General features: G+C 39.2%; 1 protein-coding gene and 1 non-coding gene across 5 annotated transcripts in view; both read right to left on the bottom strand.

Annotated features, from left to right (window-relative positions):
* Positions 1-16,207, bottom strand: part of ENTPD7 (ectonucleoside triphosphate diphosphohydrolase 7) — a 39,146-nt gene that overhangs the window by 16,544 nt on the left and 6,395 nt on the right. For 3 of the 4 annotated variants that reach the window (XR_009492980.1, XR_009492981.1, XM_024985883.2), the window contains exons 3-7: positions 8,540-8,745; positions 8,151-8,301; positions 3,638-3,741; positions 1,726-1,782; positions 1,382-1,515 (exon numbers count right to left, since the gene is read on the bottom strand). Coding sequence is in view for 2 of the 4 variants with exons in the window: in XM_024985883.2 (XP_024841651.1) it covers positions 1,382-1,515; positions 1,726-1,782; positions 3,638-3,741; positions 8,151-8,301; positions 8,540-8,745 (652 nt within the window). In the remaining 2 variants the exon portion in view is untranslated. The remainder of the gene's footprint in view (positions 1-1,381; positions 1,516-1,725; positions 1,783-3,637; positions 3,742-8,150; positions 8,302-8,539; positions 8,746-16,207) is intronic. The other variant, XM_024985884.2, reaches the window with a different exon arrangement.
* Positions 14,539-14,609, bottom strand: TRNAS-GCU (transfer RNA serine (anticodon GCU)). Its single transcript has one exon. It is a non-coding gene; the product is annotated as a tRNA-Ser (tRNA).

Below are 16,207 nucleotides of genomic sequence, written 5' to 3'. Positions count from 1 at the left end.
GCTATTTTAAACAAAGACATAAAATGACCCTAACCTTGTCACATGATTAACATAGTCACAAAATTCAGAGCTGGTGACTTTCAGAGTTTAATTATTTCAAAGATGATGAAACTTAAGCCTGTATGACCGCCCTACTCAAAAAAGTTTGCTTGTTCCTTACTATCTACAGATAAAAATGCCAAATCCCCTAGCATGGCTCCCAAAACTCCTCATGATCTAACTTTCTTTATCTTATCACTTCCTAGCATTCCCTATTACCACACTTAAAAACCCTATACTACAACAGGCTATTCATCATTCCCTGGACATTCTGGGCTCTTTGCTGTTTTTTCTGTGCTTTTGTGCGTACTGTCACCTCCATACAGATGGCCTTCCCTTAACCTCCACTATGCAAAAGGCTGCTATCATCCAAGGACCAGGTAAATACCTTACTTTCCATGAAACAGCATGGAAGGCGCCTATTCAAGCCTTTGTGAATGTGGTTCACCCTGCCAGTGCCCACACTGCCGTGGCTCTCTGTTTAGACCCAAGATGCTCAACCAGAGGTGATTTTGCACCGCCAGGGGCAACTGGCAGTGTCTGAAGACACTTTTAATTGTCAAAACTGGGAGTTTGGGGGATATAGGGGCATTATGACATCTGATGGAGGCCAAGGATGCTGTGAAACATCATACAATGCACCAGACAACCTTCTACAACAAAGACTTATTCAGCCCAAAATGCTAATTGTGCCAATGATGAGAAACCCTAGTTTAGATCAAATTACAGAACTTTCATGGTCTGCCTGTTATCACAGGCTGTCTCCACTGATAGATCACAAGCTTTTGGGGCAGTGTAACATGTCTTATGTCTTGCACATACTAGGTGCTGAAAAATGTTTTATTTCTTTTTCTTTCACATGATAAAACCTCTCCCTCAAAATGCATTCTTTACATTCTAGTAAGGCAAGGAATAACAGAAGCACAAGAATGGAATCATCAGTAAAAGAAAGGGAATAACATCTAATAAGTATTTATCAAACACTGTACACTGAGATTTACATTATCATGTTTAATCCTCAGGCAACTCTTCCAGATAAGTAGTATAATAATAATAGCTAAAAATGTACTAAGCTTTTATTACACGTTGGGCAGCTTGTTAAGTACTTTATACAAGTGGTTATTTCATACTCACAACTTTATGAAATAGATACTGTTATTATTCTCTTTTTACACATGAGGAAACTGAGACTCAGAGATGTAACTGACCCAAGATAGCATAAGCCAGCAATGATCTGAAGCAATATATGGACCCAGGACAGTTGGTCTAAGTCAAAACATAGGCCCTTCCTTCTCAAAGACGGGCATTCCTAGCAACTGAATTTCCCCAAAAGGTAAAATACCTCTTGTGGAGAAAGGACAGAAGTTGAGGTAGGAACTTCATAAGCAATTTGGAGAGAGGCTCCTCCCATATCCAGTATCCCTACTGTCCTTCTGCGTCCTGTCACCAATTCCTGGGGAGCCTCGGCATCAGCTTCTGAAATAAATGAGGTAAGTTAAAAAGCAATAAAAGAAAGCAAATTGGGATGAAATAAATGAGGAAAGTTAAAAAGCAATAAAAGAAGCATGTTAAGTTTTGAAAAAAGAAGGAAAAAAACAAATCAAAATTAGCACTTACATGCTAGTGATTGGTTATGACACAGACCTTCAGCCCTTAGAACTGTCTTAAGAAGACAGTATCACTCACCATCTTCATGGTCAAATCTTCCCAAAACAAAGTTGATTCCAATCCATGCATAAACCCCTAAGTAAGAAACATAAAAGCCCCTGCTTAATTCTCTACTGTGATAGCATGTGTACACCTCCTACAGCTGCTCTTTCCCCCTTTTCCTGGGAAAAAAAGTGATCATAGTATTTTATTCCACACTCTTAATGTATGAATTTAAAATTTTTTTATCTGGTGATGTTTTTCCCTTTTAAAATTATTTGCATTTTCTAAATTTCCTACAATGAATAGGAATTAATGTGTAAAAATAAATGTTAAAAGATGTAACTCTTGGAGTTCTAGCTCTGGGCAAGACAGAATTAATGAAGCACACTCGCCCTGTCTCCCCACTAAATAAAGTATAAACTCTGGATAGAATGTACAGAACAGCTGTCTGAGGAGTTTGAAAGTAAATAACAGAAGGCACACTGGGGTAGACATCAGACTTTAAAGTACCACCAAAATTGCAGCAAGTTTCCCATTTCCCCCCCTCAGATACTGTCTGGCCTGGACTGAAAACCAGCTTGAAATACAAAACCAGATACGCACAGAAAGAACTACAAGGCCCTGTTTTGTGGTCCAAGGACCATAAAAGGGGACTCCAAAGGTTCAGAAGGGAGGGGCAAGGGGAGTTCCTTTCTAAAAAATTTGGTTCTCTGCTACCCCAGGCAATCCTGCATCAGCACAGGGAGAGACTGGGTAGATGCCTATCTCTCTGAGAAGTATGAATCCTTTCTGACCAGAGGAGCTATGGCCTCAAGAGTTGAGGCCAAGTCCTATTGCTCACTTTTCTCCCTCTGTCCTCTACCACTTAGCCCTGGATACAGATGCAGTCGTGGGAAATGCATGGCACACTGGGCAAATTAAACCCCTGACTTCCTACTGAAGGACCATGAAAAGTGAGCTGCAGGGAACCAGAAAGTCTTGGGGAGATAGTGGAGAGTTGGGAATGAGGTGGTGTAGGAACTCCTGGGCTCACATATATGATCTGATTCTAAACAACATATCAAAGGTTCTGAGAACTGACCTACTGGCTAGTCAATCCATTTGTATGGGCTGTGCCCAGGTTCAGATTGGTCACTGGCTGGCACACACACCGGACAAATCCTAATTTCAGTGCCAGAATCAAAAGAATCACAGTCCACAGAAGGTAGGTCAGAACTTAAGGCCTGAACCTAATCAGTCTGCTAAGACAAAAAAATTAACATTCCCTTCATGACTGAAACAAGACCCATGGTCTAACAATGTAACATTCAAAATATCTAGGATACAATATAAAACGACTTGACAAAGAACTAGGAAAATCTCAACCCATAAGGGAAAAAATGCCAACCCTGAGATGACACAGGTGTTGGAATTATCAAATAAGGCAGCTATGAAAAATGTTCAGTCACTCTATTGTGTCTGAGTTTTTGTGACCCTTTGGACTGTAGCCTACCAGGTTCCTCTCCGTCCACGCGATTCTCCAGGCATGAATACTAGAGCGGGTTGGCATTTCCTTCTCCAGGGGATCTTCCTGACCCAGGGATTGAACCTGAGTTTCCTGCACTGTAGGCGGACTCTTTACTGTCTGAGCCACCAGGGAAGCCCCAAGGCAGCTATACAGCCAGGACATAAGAGCATTCTTCCAATGAATAGAAAGAGTCTCAGCAAAAAAACAGAGTAAAACCTAATGGGAATTTTAGGACTGAAAAATGTAAAACTGAGATTGAAAAAGGTGAATCTGTTCCTCAATGTGAACTGCAACTAGAAGACAAACAATTTTCTGTTTTTCAAGAAACGGAAATATAATTCATCACAGAGGGCACATTTGGGCAACATAAGACCACGCATGCAATTCCACCCCAAAGCTACAAACCCCAAGTGCAAGCTTTTACTGCTCAAGGCCCAGTACCTTCTTGCTTTCCAGAGATCACTTCTGCCTGAGACTGAGAAAAGAGGAAGTCAAACTCCAGAGGTAAATCTTTCACTAGATCAGCCAAGATAGCCAACTGCTTCCTGCAAGAAAGAACCAAAAAAAAAAAAAAAGCCCTAAGAGTTAATGGTTAAACCCTCTTCTCATAAACAGCCTCAATTTGACCTTCTACTTAGCCTTATTAGACCCCACTTTCACCGACCCAAGCCACTTGATCCCTGCTTCTGTTTGGTACCCCCTTCAATTTCAAAGTCTTAAAATTACTCAAAAGCATAGCCTCCCTCTTAAAAGGCAATATGGTAACAATAATACTTATCTTTTATATAATGCTACAATTCAAATAGTATTAAAAGATGAGACTATGATTCTATGCCTCTCAAAGACTAAGAATGGATAAGCTGCAGAAAACTGAAGCACAGTGTCATAATCTATAAAATAAATGTAATTACGCTATTCCTAACCACCATGAAAGGAGGCTGCTAAATTGAAGAACACACTCTCATCCTCAGACCTTACACAATACAGAAACACATCACCGCACAGGAAGAAGACTTTGGCCCACAAGTTTTTATATGATCCTTTACATAAACTCTTAAATTTCCCTTTCCATATTTCAAGGGTTGATTTTCTTTGTCTTCATAAAAATCTTATCATCTGGAAAAGCCAGAGCAGGATCAAAATCCAAAGGTCATAATTTGGGGATGATGCTTGAAGCTTTAATCTACAGGGCCATTCTGTCCTCTAAAGTTTTATGTTATTAGTACGATCAGGTAAGGACAAGCAAAGAAACAAAGCTAGAAGTAATAATATGCATCTAGAGACAATGCTGGTTGAAAATAAGAGTAATTATCTTGGATTTTAAAAATTACTCATTACAAAAATATTCTGCTGGTTATACTGGTTGTCAACATGACTTGATAAAGAATGTTAGCCCTTGAAAGTGAAAATTACATTTAAAGTAATAATCTTCCAAGATAATGTCAAGTGTAGTTTCTAAAAAAGCTCATTGTTATATACAATAAATTTTTAAGATAAAAACTTCATAGGGGGAACAAGAAGTGCTATTTTTGCCATTCCTACTGAATATGCTTCAGTAAGCATACCCAAAGATGATACCAAAGAATACCCAAATACACCAAAGAAGAGGGCTTGCTGGTCTGGTGATGATGTTCCAGAATGGGCACCAACACACTCTGCTGTTTGAAATGTACATTACTGGTACAATCTTTCTAAAGGGTGATCTGGGACTATGTATCAAAGTTTTTAATGTGTTTAAACCTTTGACCTAGTAACTGTATTGTAAGACAGCTATTGCAATAAAGTCATCAGACAAGGAATACAAAGAAGAAAAATACTGCAGCATTTCTTATAACAGTGAAAAACTGGAAAGAATCTAACTGTATGTACATCAGTAGTGACTGGCTAAATAATTTATGGTATATTCATACAATGTTATAGCACACAGATGTTGAAAGAAATGAGGTCAATTTCCATCTACCTGTATTGACATGAAAAGATTTCGAATTCCAACAGGTTAGAAAACAGTATATATAATATTATCCCAATTTATATTAATAAACAAAACACTCCATGTATTTCACAGGACAGGATGGAACATTGGTTTTCTAAAATTCAATACTGCTTTATTTAAAAAAAAAAATCTATGGCAAAATGCTGACAACTGCTGAAGCTGGGTGGTAAGTAAATGGGGACTCACTAACACTGTTCCCTCTACTTCTATATATATTTGAAATTTCCCATAATAAAGTTTTTTTTCCTTGTTACTTTATAGTTTTCTTACAATATCACTTTGTAATTCTTTAAAGTTATTTCTATTACAAAATGAAAAGGCAGTAGAATAAATTCTATTAGTCTAGGCCTTTGGCAAAGAAATAAAACATACTGCTAATAAATCCAAAATACAGTCCAGGTGATCCACCCCTATTTTGAGTATTTCTCACAAATACTAATAAGTAACAAAGCATTAATTATATAAAACAGGTTCTTGCAGTGACTGTTACACTTATGTCAGCAACTATAGCTACCTTAGAGGTTTCATAAGCCCAGGATAGATCTGCTGCTGCTGCTGCTGCTAAGTCGCTTCAGTCGTGTCCGACTCTGTGCGACCCCATAGACGGAAGCCCACCAGGCTCCTCTACCCCTGGGATTCTCCAGGCAAGAACACTGGAATGGGTTGCCATTTCCTTCTCCAATGCATGAAAGTGAAGTGAAAAGGAAGTCGCTCAGTCGTGTCCGACTCTTAGCGACCCCATGGACTACAGCCTACCAGGCTCCTCCATCCATGGGATTTTCCAGGCAAGAGTACTGGAGTGGGGTGCCAATGCCTTCTCCACAGGACAGATCTAGGCATTATTAAAAGAGGTGATCAAAAAACAAGTTAAAGGCAAGTTCTTTAAAAATTCTTAAGATAAAATAAATATTAATATTCAGAGCTCCATGATGACAGAGAACATCTTAGACAAATGGGGTGGAGCTAATAGGGTGGTTTGTTTAAATAGAAACTTCTCTGACAAAGGAAAGGATGGGCAGTGCCAGGAGATGGGGCAATCCTCTCCTTTGCTTCACTTTGCTCACAAAATGTGGCCAAATCTTTGCCCTGTTGGTTGGCTCTGCCTTTCTGACCTCTGAGTCAGCTTTTTCTCTGGCCCTCCAACCTCCGTCCTGGTTTGTGAGACCTCAGTCCATTCATAGAACCTATGATGTGGCACCACCTGTGTCATCCACACTCTCCCAAGGGTTTGTAAAATTCTGAATGATGGTGGTGGTGGTGGTGTTTAATCACTCAGCTGTATCTGATTCTTTTGCAAGCCCATGGACTGCCAGGCTCCTCTGTTTACGGGAATTCCCAGGCAAGAATACTGGAATGGGTTGCCATTTCCTCCTCCAGGGGATTTTCCCAACCCAGGGATTGAAACAAACATCTCCTGCATTGGCAGGTGGGTTCTTTACCACTGAGCCACCTGGAAAATCACCTGGGAAGAATGATGTATTACTTTTGTCAAAAACAAAAATTCTAAATTGCATGTGTAGTATGATAACGATTTTGTAGAAGTTACACATAGATGTACAGATAGAAAGGAATAGAACAAAATGAAACCGTTTTGTAAGACAGTAGAATAATAACTTTTTTGTTTTGCTTTTAAAATTTAATGATGTAAGGTTCTAGCAATAACATCATAAATTTCAGTTTTAAAAATAAGTAAAAACAACAAAAAGATTAAAACCAAAATGTTTGAGAAAATAAGCAGCTAGAAGGCCTTTAAGGATGACAAATGGCTTCTCAACAGTAAACCAGAGAGTAAGCCAGTAAGCCTGTGTCTGAGCAGCAGGAAAGCAGGCACTCAAAGAAGCAGTGGCACACACTGTATTGTGTGGCATGTCTGGCACAGGCTGAATGGAGCCCTGTACACATGACAGAGGTTTGCATTGCTGTTGGCCAAATATACAGAATAAAGTTCTGTGCAAAGGGAACTGCTAATTATCAAGGGGAAATATTTAAGCTAATAAAAAATACTGATGACTATGAGACTGTGGACATTCCAGAAGGATGGATGTTCCAATTAAGGGAGCTCATTCCTACCCCCAAGACCACAGTAAGTGTAGAGGGGTCAGGGAGGTGTCAAAGGGGAGAAATCACAAACAAGGAGGGATCGGACCTAAGTATAGCCACTGCCTCTTCCTTTTCCTCCTCCTCTAGGATTAGGTGACAAAAATGCCAGGCTAAACTGCCAAGGTCATATGGAAAAAACTTACCTGACAAGTGATTAAAAACCTGGTCTCAAGCCATGGAGACCGAGTTTGCAGGCAGCACCAGCTGTCACCAGGGAGCCAGGCAAAGTTACAGAGAAAACTCAAATCTTACCAGAGCCCTCCTACTAGCCCCCAGGTACCCAGTCCCTCAGGTGACCTTCCTACCACCCTTGTGAAATTATGCTCCCCCTCTGGGCTTCCCTGGTGCCTCAGACGGTGAAGAATCTGCCTAGTGAAGAATCTGCCTGCAGTGCAGGAGACCCATGTTCGAACCCCAGGTCAGGAAAATCCCCTGGAAAAGGAAATGGCAACCCACTCCAGTATTCTTGCCTAGGAACTCCCATGGACAGAGGAGCCTGGGGTCACAAAGAGTTGGACATGACTGAGTGACTAACACTTTCACTTTCTAGGTGCTAGATAATGATCCAAATTTATCACCATCACTGCTGCTCCTAACCCTTAATCAAAACTAAAAATCATTACAGCCATCTCAAATAGATATTGATCCCAAAGGAGCAAATGCCATGGATGTGTGATAACTGATTGTGAAATAATGGGCTGCAGGATTGGCTCTGCTCTATTTTGAGCAAGAAGTCTTTTCGTACCACCTGTCAACTCTGTGTGATGTACCCGCACCCCGCCTTCAGATCAGGGAACCACAGAGAATAATGCATGAAACTGCACTTTCAACTCTCATGCCACCCACCCTCCTGTGTCTCACCTCTCAGGAAGAAGCCTCATGCCTGCCGTGCAGAGGATGTAAAGGGGGGTCTCCTTATGCTTCCTCACAGGCACATGAGCAGCAGCAAAGCTCAGCAGAGGACGAAGGTAATCGCTGGCATGTTCTGGAGTGTCTGCCATTGCAGAGATTCCTTAAGATAAAATACTTTCATTAAAGAGCAGATCACAGAGACTCAGAAGACTGATATCCCATAAGGGTCTGTCTAGGTCCTAATCATTTATTTATTTCATAACAGTAGGACAACAATGAATCCCTCCTATTATCCAGAATCTCCAGAAGAAAAGGGTAGCTTTCTTTCTCCCTCTTCTCTTCTCTCATTTCTGCAGCAGATAAAAGAGATCAACAATGATATAAATTCCATTTAGTACCTGGCTTGATTTTTTTAACCACTGGTTGGCTGTTTCGGTCTCTCATCTGTTTGATGTCCAATAAGTCATGAGGATTCCCATTATGTCTTGGCCAGAAATAAACAAAAATCCGAGAGCCACTGCTGCCACAGTCCACAACAAGTCCATAATTCAGATCTGGGTCTTCAGTGTCAGTAGCTTCAAGATCTCCTACTCGAGCCAAATACCTAAGCCGGGCAGAAAGAGGAGCTAGTGTTAAGCGAATAGCACCACCACTTAATTCTTCTGTTCATGAGTCTTCACTAAGTGGCTACATGTGCCAAGCACATGGGACTACATCCTAACAAAGGAATGAAATGACACTGACCATATTTACTGCTGTACATGATGCAACAGCTGGTTTACACTGAAATTACATAACTAGAAGTTTGGGAGTACTTCTGAAACTGGCCAGGGTAGCAAATCTTTTACTAAGCATTAAAGGGTTTCTAGGCCTGAATAAATACTGAGCCACTAAATTGGAGGGTGGTTTGCTATGCACACTAGATAACTAAGGCAATCCTAATTTCATTTTTATTTATCTATCCTTTCTTTATATATACGTGAAGAATATGGCAGAATGATACCTGATTGACAGCAGGAAGATGGAACAAGTAAAGATGCTACCATCAAAACCCCAAGGTTTGAGTCTCAGCTCTAGCACTTTCTGTGCTTTGAGACCGTCAGGAAATTACTTAACTTCTCTCGGGTAGTTTCCTCATCTGGGAAATCAGTGTAGTTGGGAGTCTCTACCCTCAGAGACGCAATGGGTATTAAGCAGCTAGCAGCTGCTGTGCCAACAGATAGGTGCTGTGCCCCCATCCCTGCTCTTACTGTTACATGATGAGCATAGGGAGAACTAGCAGAAGATGCTCTGGGGGAAAGGGCTGAAAAGTTCAGAAAGAAAAGAAGGCTAAAAGCTGGTAAAATCCTTCTTCTGAGTGGTGAGGCTTCAATAAATATTAAAGTTAAAAAATTAAGTAAATATTAAAGTTTCCTCAGAGTGTGAGGGTCTAAAAAGTACAAACATCACTGATGACTTCTTTCAAAGGTTTCATCTGAAGAGGAGACCAGCGAGAATGGCTTTTAGCTTATTACTCAAAAAAGGAGAGCTCTTTCTTGGTGCTAATATACAATGCATGGTAGGCAGACTAAAATTTTGTCTTCTAGATTCTTTGAAATTTGAATAAATATTACTATAGATTGAGCTAATAATTGAATGAATACCTTGAAAGGAATACTGTGAATTTTTCCGAGTAATACTGCCCCCTCCCCCAGAACAATCTTGTTTGTGTTTACTGGTGATTTCACATTGCTATACAAAGTTCCTTATTTTGGACAGAAAGCAAACTTGATGAAAAGAAGACCATGTAGAAACAGTTCTAAAATCAAAAGAGTAGGGCTGAGTACCTTTCCTATTCTAAAACACAAAATGCATTTTTTAAAAAAGAGAGGAACATACATTTGAGCTTGTGTGCTAAGTTGCTTCAGCTGTGTCTGACTCCATAGGGTTACAAAGAGTCGGACATGACTGAAGCAACTTAGCACGAACGCACATAATCCTGTAAATTACTGCATCGGATAGGGTCAGGGAGATGAGATAGGATAGGATAGGATATGAGAGTGAGTTGTGGGAAGTGAAGCAGATGGTAAAAATCTGTCTCACACTAGAAAGTTTACAGTCCTAAAGATTCCGTTCCACCACAAACTTCCCCATTCTAATTAAATTACTGGGCTGCAATGGGCTCACAATCCACCCAACAACTCTTAACAAGTCACTTCTATCACAGGAAGGTTGGGCAGACATCTGGGTGCCACAGACAGAAAAGAAACAGGCAAGATAATCCATGCCCCAAATGTCTTTTCATTTCTCATCAGCAATTCTACTTCACAGATCTTTATCTGCTTTCCTTCTCTGAAAACCACTCTTTCTACTTCTCTTTGACAAGATTCTGTATCCTGTCCCCTCCTACTTAATGAATAACTTTCCCCAGTACATTGGTTCTCAAAATTTGTGGGCTCAGAACCCCTTTTTACAGTCTTAAAATTAGTGAACTCCAAAGAGCTTTTGCATACATGGGTTACATCCATCTACATTTACCATATTAGAAAATAAAACAGAACATTTAAAATATTTATTAATTTAGAGACAATAGTAAATTCAATACATATTAACAAATTTTATGAAAAATAACTATTTTCTAAAACAGAAAAATTAGAAGTGTGGTGGTGTTTTAGAGTTTTGCAAATCTCTTCAGTGTCTGAATTAATAGAAGACAGCTAGATTCTCATATTTACTTCTGTATTCAGCCTGTTATAATAAGTTGTTTCGACTGAAGCATGTGAAGAACGACAGAGGATGAGATGGTTGGATGGCATCACCAACTTGATGGACATGAGTTTGAGCAAGCTCCAGGAGTTGGTGATGAACAGAGAAGGCTGGCATGCTGCGGTCCATGGGGTTGCAAAGAGTCGGACATGACTGAGCAACTGAACTGAGCTGACTGATATGAAGAAAATCAAGCTTCATATAATGTTGCTGGAAAAGGGAATAGTACTTCAATAGCCTTTTTAGATTACTGTGGATATTCTCCTTCGACACTACACTGAAAGTTGACAAGTGGAGTTTCTTACAGGTTGGTGGCAATGTGGAATCTAAACTCTAAGAACTTTTCATACTGTTACATTAAAATGCACTGGTCTATCTTTCACTTTAAATTGCCTTTACTCACACATGATGTTGTCACATCATATACTGAAAACTACTGGTTCATTGAGCTATGCATATCTTCTTAACATCGACATATTTCATTCTACCAAAACCCACATACTTTCATTAATATCACTACCAATTTTATCAAAAAAGTCTTTGAAGTATTGGGAAGCAAAACTTCTGAACTACTGGGAAGCACACCCACAGTGGCAGAAACAAATATCCCAAACTTCTACTTTTCACTTAAAAATTCAAATTTTATCATTGGCAATAAATACTGATAGTAATTTTCTGTGAGGTGATAGGTTTTTACTTCATTCATTTTGAAGAAAATGTCTTAACGAAATACCCACGTCTGAAATTCATAGTTGTTCTGACAGTTATTCAAGTGAAAAACAGTGTGATAAAAGCAGGGCTGTGTTCAGCTCACAACTCCAACACCGCCTAAGTGCCTTTCCTTGAGACAACCTGCGTACATAGCAACGTGCTTAATGCATATTTCCCATTTTGTCATACAGAACATTAAAATGATATTCTTAAGTGGAACTTGACGTTTCTTCCCATTGCAACTGTGTGAAGACACCATATTACTGGTTTAATTTGGTGCTCCAGCTTGATTTGTGCTAAAGCACTAGCAGTTCTACCCAACACTGCTTTTGTATCATCAGTGTAAATGTCAGCTCAGTGAAAAAAATAAATACTATCACCACAGCCAAAAGGTAGAAGCAACTTAGACGTCCATGATAGATAAATAAACATGTGTTATATACATACAATGGAATACGATTCAGCCTTAAAAAAGAAGGATATCCTGTCACATGCTACAACATGGGTGAACCTTGAGGACATCATGCTAAGGGAAATATGTCAGTCACAAAAGACAAACATTATATAATTCCACTTATAAGAAATATGAAAAATAAGCAAATTCACAGAATCAGAAAACAGAATAGTGGTTACCAGGGGCTGGGGGTAGGGAAAAAATTAGGGTTGTTGTCTAATGAGTATAGAGTTTCAGATTTGCAAGATGAAAAAGTTCTAGAGATTGGCTGCATAACAATGTGAAGATACTTAACACTTAAAAACAATTAAGATGATAAATTGTGTTATGAATTTTTTAAACACAAAATGTGTTAGTATTTTTATTGAAATAGTTTTGGCCTTACAGACCCCCTAAAAGGGTCTCAGAGACTTCCAAGGGTTACTTTGAGAGCCGCTACTTGAACACAATCTTCTTTCTAACAAACATCTGTCTGTTTGTCTTCCTATTCCTTCCCCTTTCCCTTCTTTGACATGGTTTTCCAGCTCTTAAGAAGCCTCCACTGAACAATGCCGATGCTTGTAATATTCACAATGACTTGGAGTGTCATTATTCTCTTTAAGCAGTTTGCTTATATTTCAGGCTGAGCCCTAAAATTTCTTTCGTGTTTGCTCCACCTCTCCATTTAGATTCTCAGTTTCTCAATAGTGAGTACATTAACTGCATGCCCCAATACAGTCAAAATGTTCCTCACATTTCTCCAATATGTATCAATCAATACTGACTGGCTTGGGCCTAGAGCTCACAATATGAAGCTGCTGGTCTGTTAACAATTCACCTAAGTCTTTGTATAGCTATACTCAAAATCAGTTGGTCTCTTTCTTAGAAAATTTCAATGGCTTTCCAAAGCATCCTGTCATACTCTTTGGTTCCTGTCACAATAAGAAACCTTAAAACTCTAATCTGGGTAAAACTCAACTTTGCTTTCTTTTCTCTTAAAGTCGCCTTGTGTGCACTGGCAGAAAAAAGTCAGCTGACACTACAATACAAGAAAGAAAGATAGGACCAGAGGGCATTTATGCTATACTTTCCACCTGAATCTCTCATCAGTAGCTGCAGGCTGCAGAAGTATCTATGTTTCTCATCTTCCGTACAGATGAGTAACTGAAGAAAAATTCTTCCCTTTGGCTTGAAGTAGTAGTATCATCTTTTCCTGGAATTCTGACCTCTTATGACCTATTCAGGCTTCTTAGAAGCCCTTCCTCGTCTAGGCTCCTAACTAAGATGCATCACTGGTCCTTTCTTGGATATTTTCATTTCTGATTTGCAATCCTAGACTTAGCCATCATGATTAATTACTTGCATTGCTGGATCCTCCTGCTTTGCTGACACTGCACTAAGTCAATCCCTAAAGAGGACTTAAAGCCCAAGAGAAAAACTCCAAAAGCTTTGGAATCCCTCACACCCACTGTCCCAGAAGACATCCAATTTACCATCACATGCATTTACCCCCGCCTCAAACCCACCAATCCTTTCTATATGAGAAGCATGATTTCCCTCCAGTCACTGCTGAGTCAGTGAAAAGAAAGATACCCACATATATATCACCCAAGGTAGAACTGGAAGACAACTGGCTTTTCGCTGCCATTATCCTCAAAACATTAACAGCATTAGAGCAATAACTGACCAAGCCATTAGCTTACAAAATCAACACAAATTATACCACTTCTAGAGTTCAAAAAGATCTCAGTAACATGCCAAAAGTCCACTAAAGTGGCCTCCATTAGCATGGAGCTACCACCTCTTTGATGAATTGTCATCATCCCAACTCTGTTCAAGGCTCAAAACCAAATATAATGACATTATAGCCAAAGCAGCTGTGCATGACTGATGATGGTACTACATGCCCAGAAAAGCATCTTGTAAAGTTACTACTTATTTCCTAACAAGATTAATCAGAGCAGTCAGAAACATTTATAATTTAAAGCTCTGCTTATAAACACTATGAACACCATTAAGGACAAGCAAATGAATAAATGCAAAAAAATGTCTTCCATTTCACTAGCAAAATCTCTGAATTGCTCCACTATACATTAGAACCCTTAACTTCATCTGTATATTTGTTTATCATTTTTATTCTAACCATAAGTAATGGCTCCTTTTCACTTGCTTTAAGCAGAATTAAAACTCCTAAGGAAGGCCACTATTGAGCCAATCACTGACACAGAAGCTCTCACTCAGTTATTCCCAGGTAGCAAAGGAACATGAAGGCACCTTCAATAGCTACCAAAGACATTCTTCAGAACAATAAGCCAGACAAAAATTTCCCCACTAATAAAGACAGCAGTAGGGGTACCAAAAAGGTTTTGTTGTTGGTGATGCTTAGTTGTTAAGTCATGTCCAACTCTTTTATGACTCTATAGACTGTAGCCTGCCAGGCTCCTCTGTCCATGGGGTTCTCCTGGCAAGAATACTGGAGAGGATTGCCATTTCCTTTTACCAGGAATCTTCCCAACCCAGGGATTGAACCTGGGTCTCCTGCTCAGCAGGCAGATTCTTTACCTCTGAGCCACCTGGGAAGCCCTAACAAAAAGTGAACATCATTAAACATTAAGGTGAAAAAGAAATGTACTGAATACAACTGTTCACTGTTTGTCTTGCACAATATACATGTACACATGCTAAAAAGAATCCCTTAAACTAAAAATTATTAATATATTTTAACAATTTACCAGCATCCAGGGCTAGCACATTCCAGAACTTTCTGACCTGGAGGAAATATTTCCATCTGAACTGTCTGATAGGATAGCTACTAGTCACACATGGTCAATGAAACCTGAAATGTGACAAGCGCAAAGAAGGAACTGTGCAGACAGTATTTGTTAAGTGAATAAATGAATGAATAAATGGGTGAACAATACAAAGTAAGTCTGATGAAGTTGTTGGAGCACATATTATATGGCACATACTAGATAAACAGTTGACTAAAACACATCTAACAAAAAATATTCTTAAAGATAGCTTTGCTGTGCATGTTGGGGGAGGACAAAGGGTATATGAGAAATCTCTGCAATTCTGCTCAATTTAGCTATGAACCTAAAACTGGTCTAAAAAATAAAGTTTATTTTAGAAGCATAAATCAAAAAATAGTTCTGGATTCAAACCTTACTGACACTCACCAATCTCTAAATTTACCTTTTTCTAAACTCTAGTTCTCAGGTAAACCTCCTGCTTTCTCCTTCAGCAACAGTGTGAATACATGTTTATATAACAATAATTCTTTGGTTTTGATATTGAGGGAAAACCCCCATTCGTGCTTCTAAAATTTGGGGCCATATCACCACCAAAGTGATATGGCAGGTTCCACCAATGACTGAAAAAATTCAAATTAAAATACAGTTTTCAATACAATTTGAAAAAATTCAAATTAAAATATTTTCCACAATTTAAATTGGAAAAAAAAATGACTATTAAATGTATGTGATATAAAAATCACAACTACAAGTCCTTGTCCTAATTGTTTATAAGGTATTGAACTTAAGTGATGGGTATTTCCCTCAATTCCTAGTTATTTGCTTAATCATTTTATCATCAGCTAATGCTCACTGGTGCCTAACAGTAACAGCCACCACAAAAAACAAATTCTGGACGAAAAATTTTAAATGGAGTTAGTGCTGCCCCTTACCTTCATTTACCTTCACTGTATATTTGCAGGGCAGAAAGCAGAACAGAAAAAATCAAGATTATTTCAAATAATACTAACAAGCCTAACATCCGCAGTGCACACCAGGCAGTCCCAGATGCTTTTCTTTTTTAATCCAAATGACAAGGCAGGCATTTTTTACCTCTACTTTATACTTAAAGAAATGAGATACCAGAGTACAACATCTGTCTAAGATCACTCAACTAGAAAATGATGGGCTGATTAACTCTAAAATCAACCCTCTGTCCCTATACCACAATGCCATGTTCCCAGATAAATATAACTGAACTGTAGAACAGTGCTTCCCAACTTAGGCTGCATATTAGAATCTCCTTGAGAAAAGGTCCAGTTGTTTGTATTTTTTAAAGGTCCCCAAATGATTCAGGAGCTTCCCTGTTGGCTCAGATAGTAAAGAATCCACCAGCAATGCAGGAGACTGGGTTCAATCCCTAGGTCGGGAAGATCCCCTGGAGA

The sequence above is a fragment of the Bos taurus genome, chromosome 26, assembly GCF_002263795.3.
Source record: "Bos taurus isolate L1 Dominette 01449 registration number 42190680 breed Hereford chromosome 26, ARS-UCD2.0, whole genome shotgun sequence".
Classification (NCBI taxonomy): Eukaryota; Metazoa; Chordata; class Mammalia; order Artiodactyla; family Bovidae; genus Bos; species Bos taurus.
Note: the sequence above shows the minus strand (reverse complement) of the source record. Positions and strands in the feature narration are given on the sequence as shown.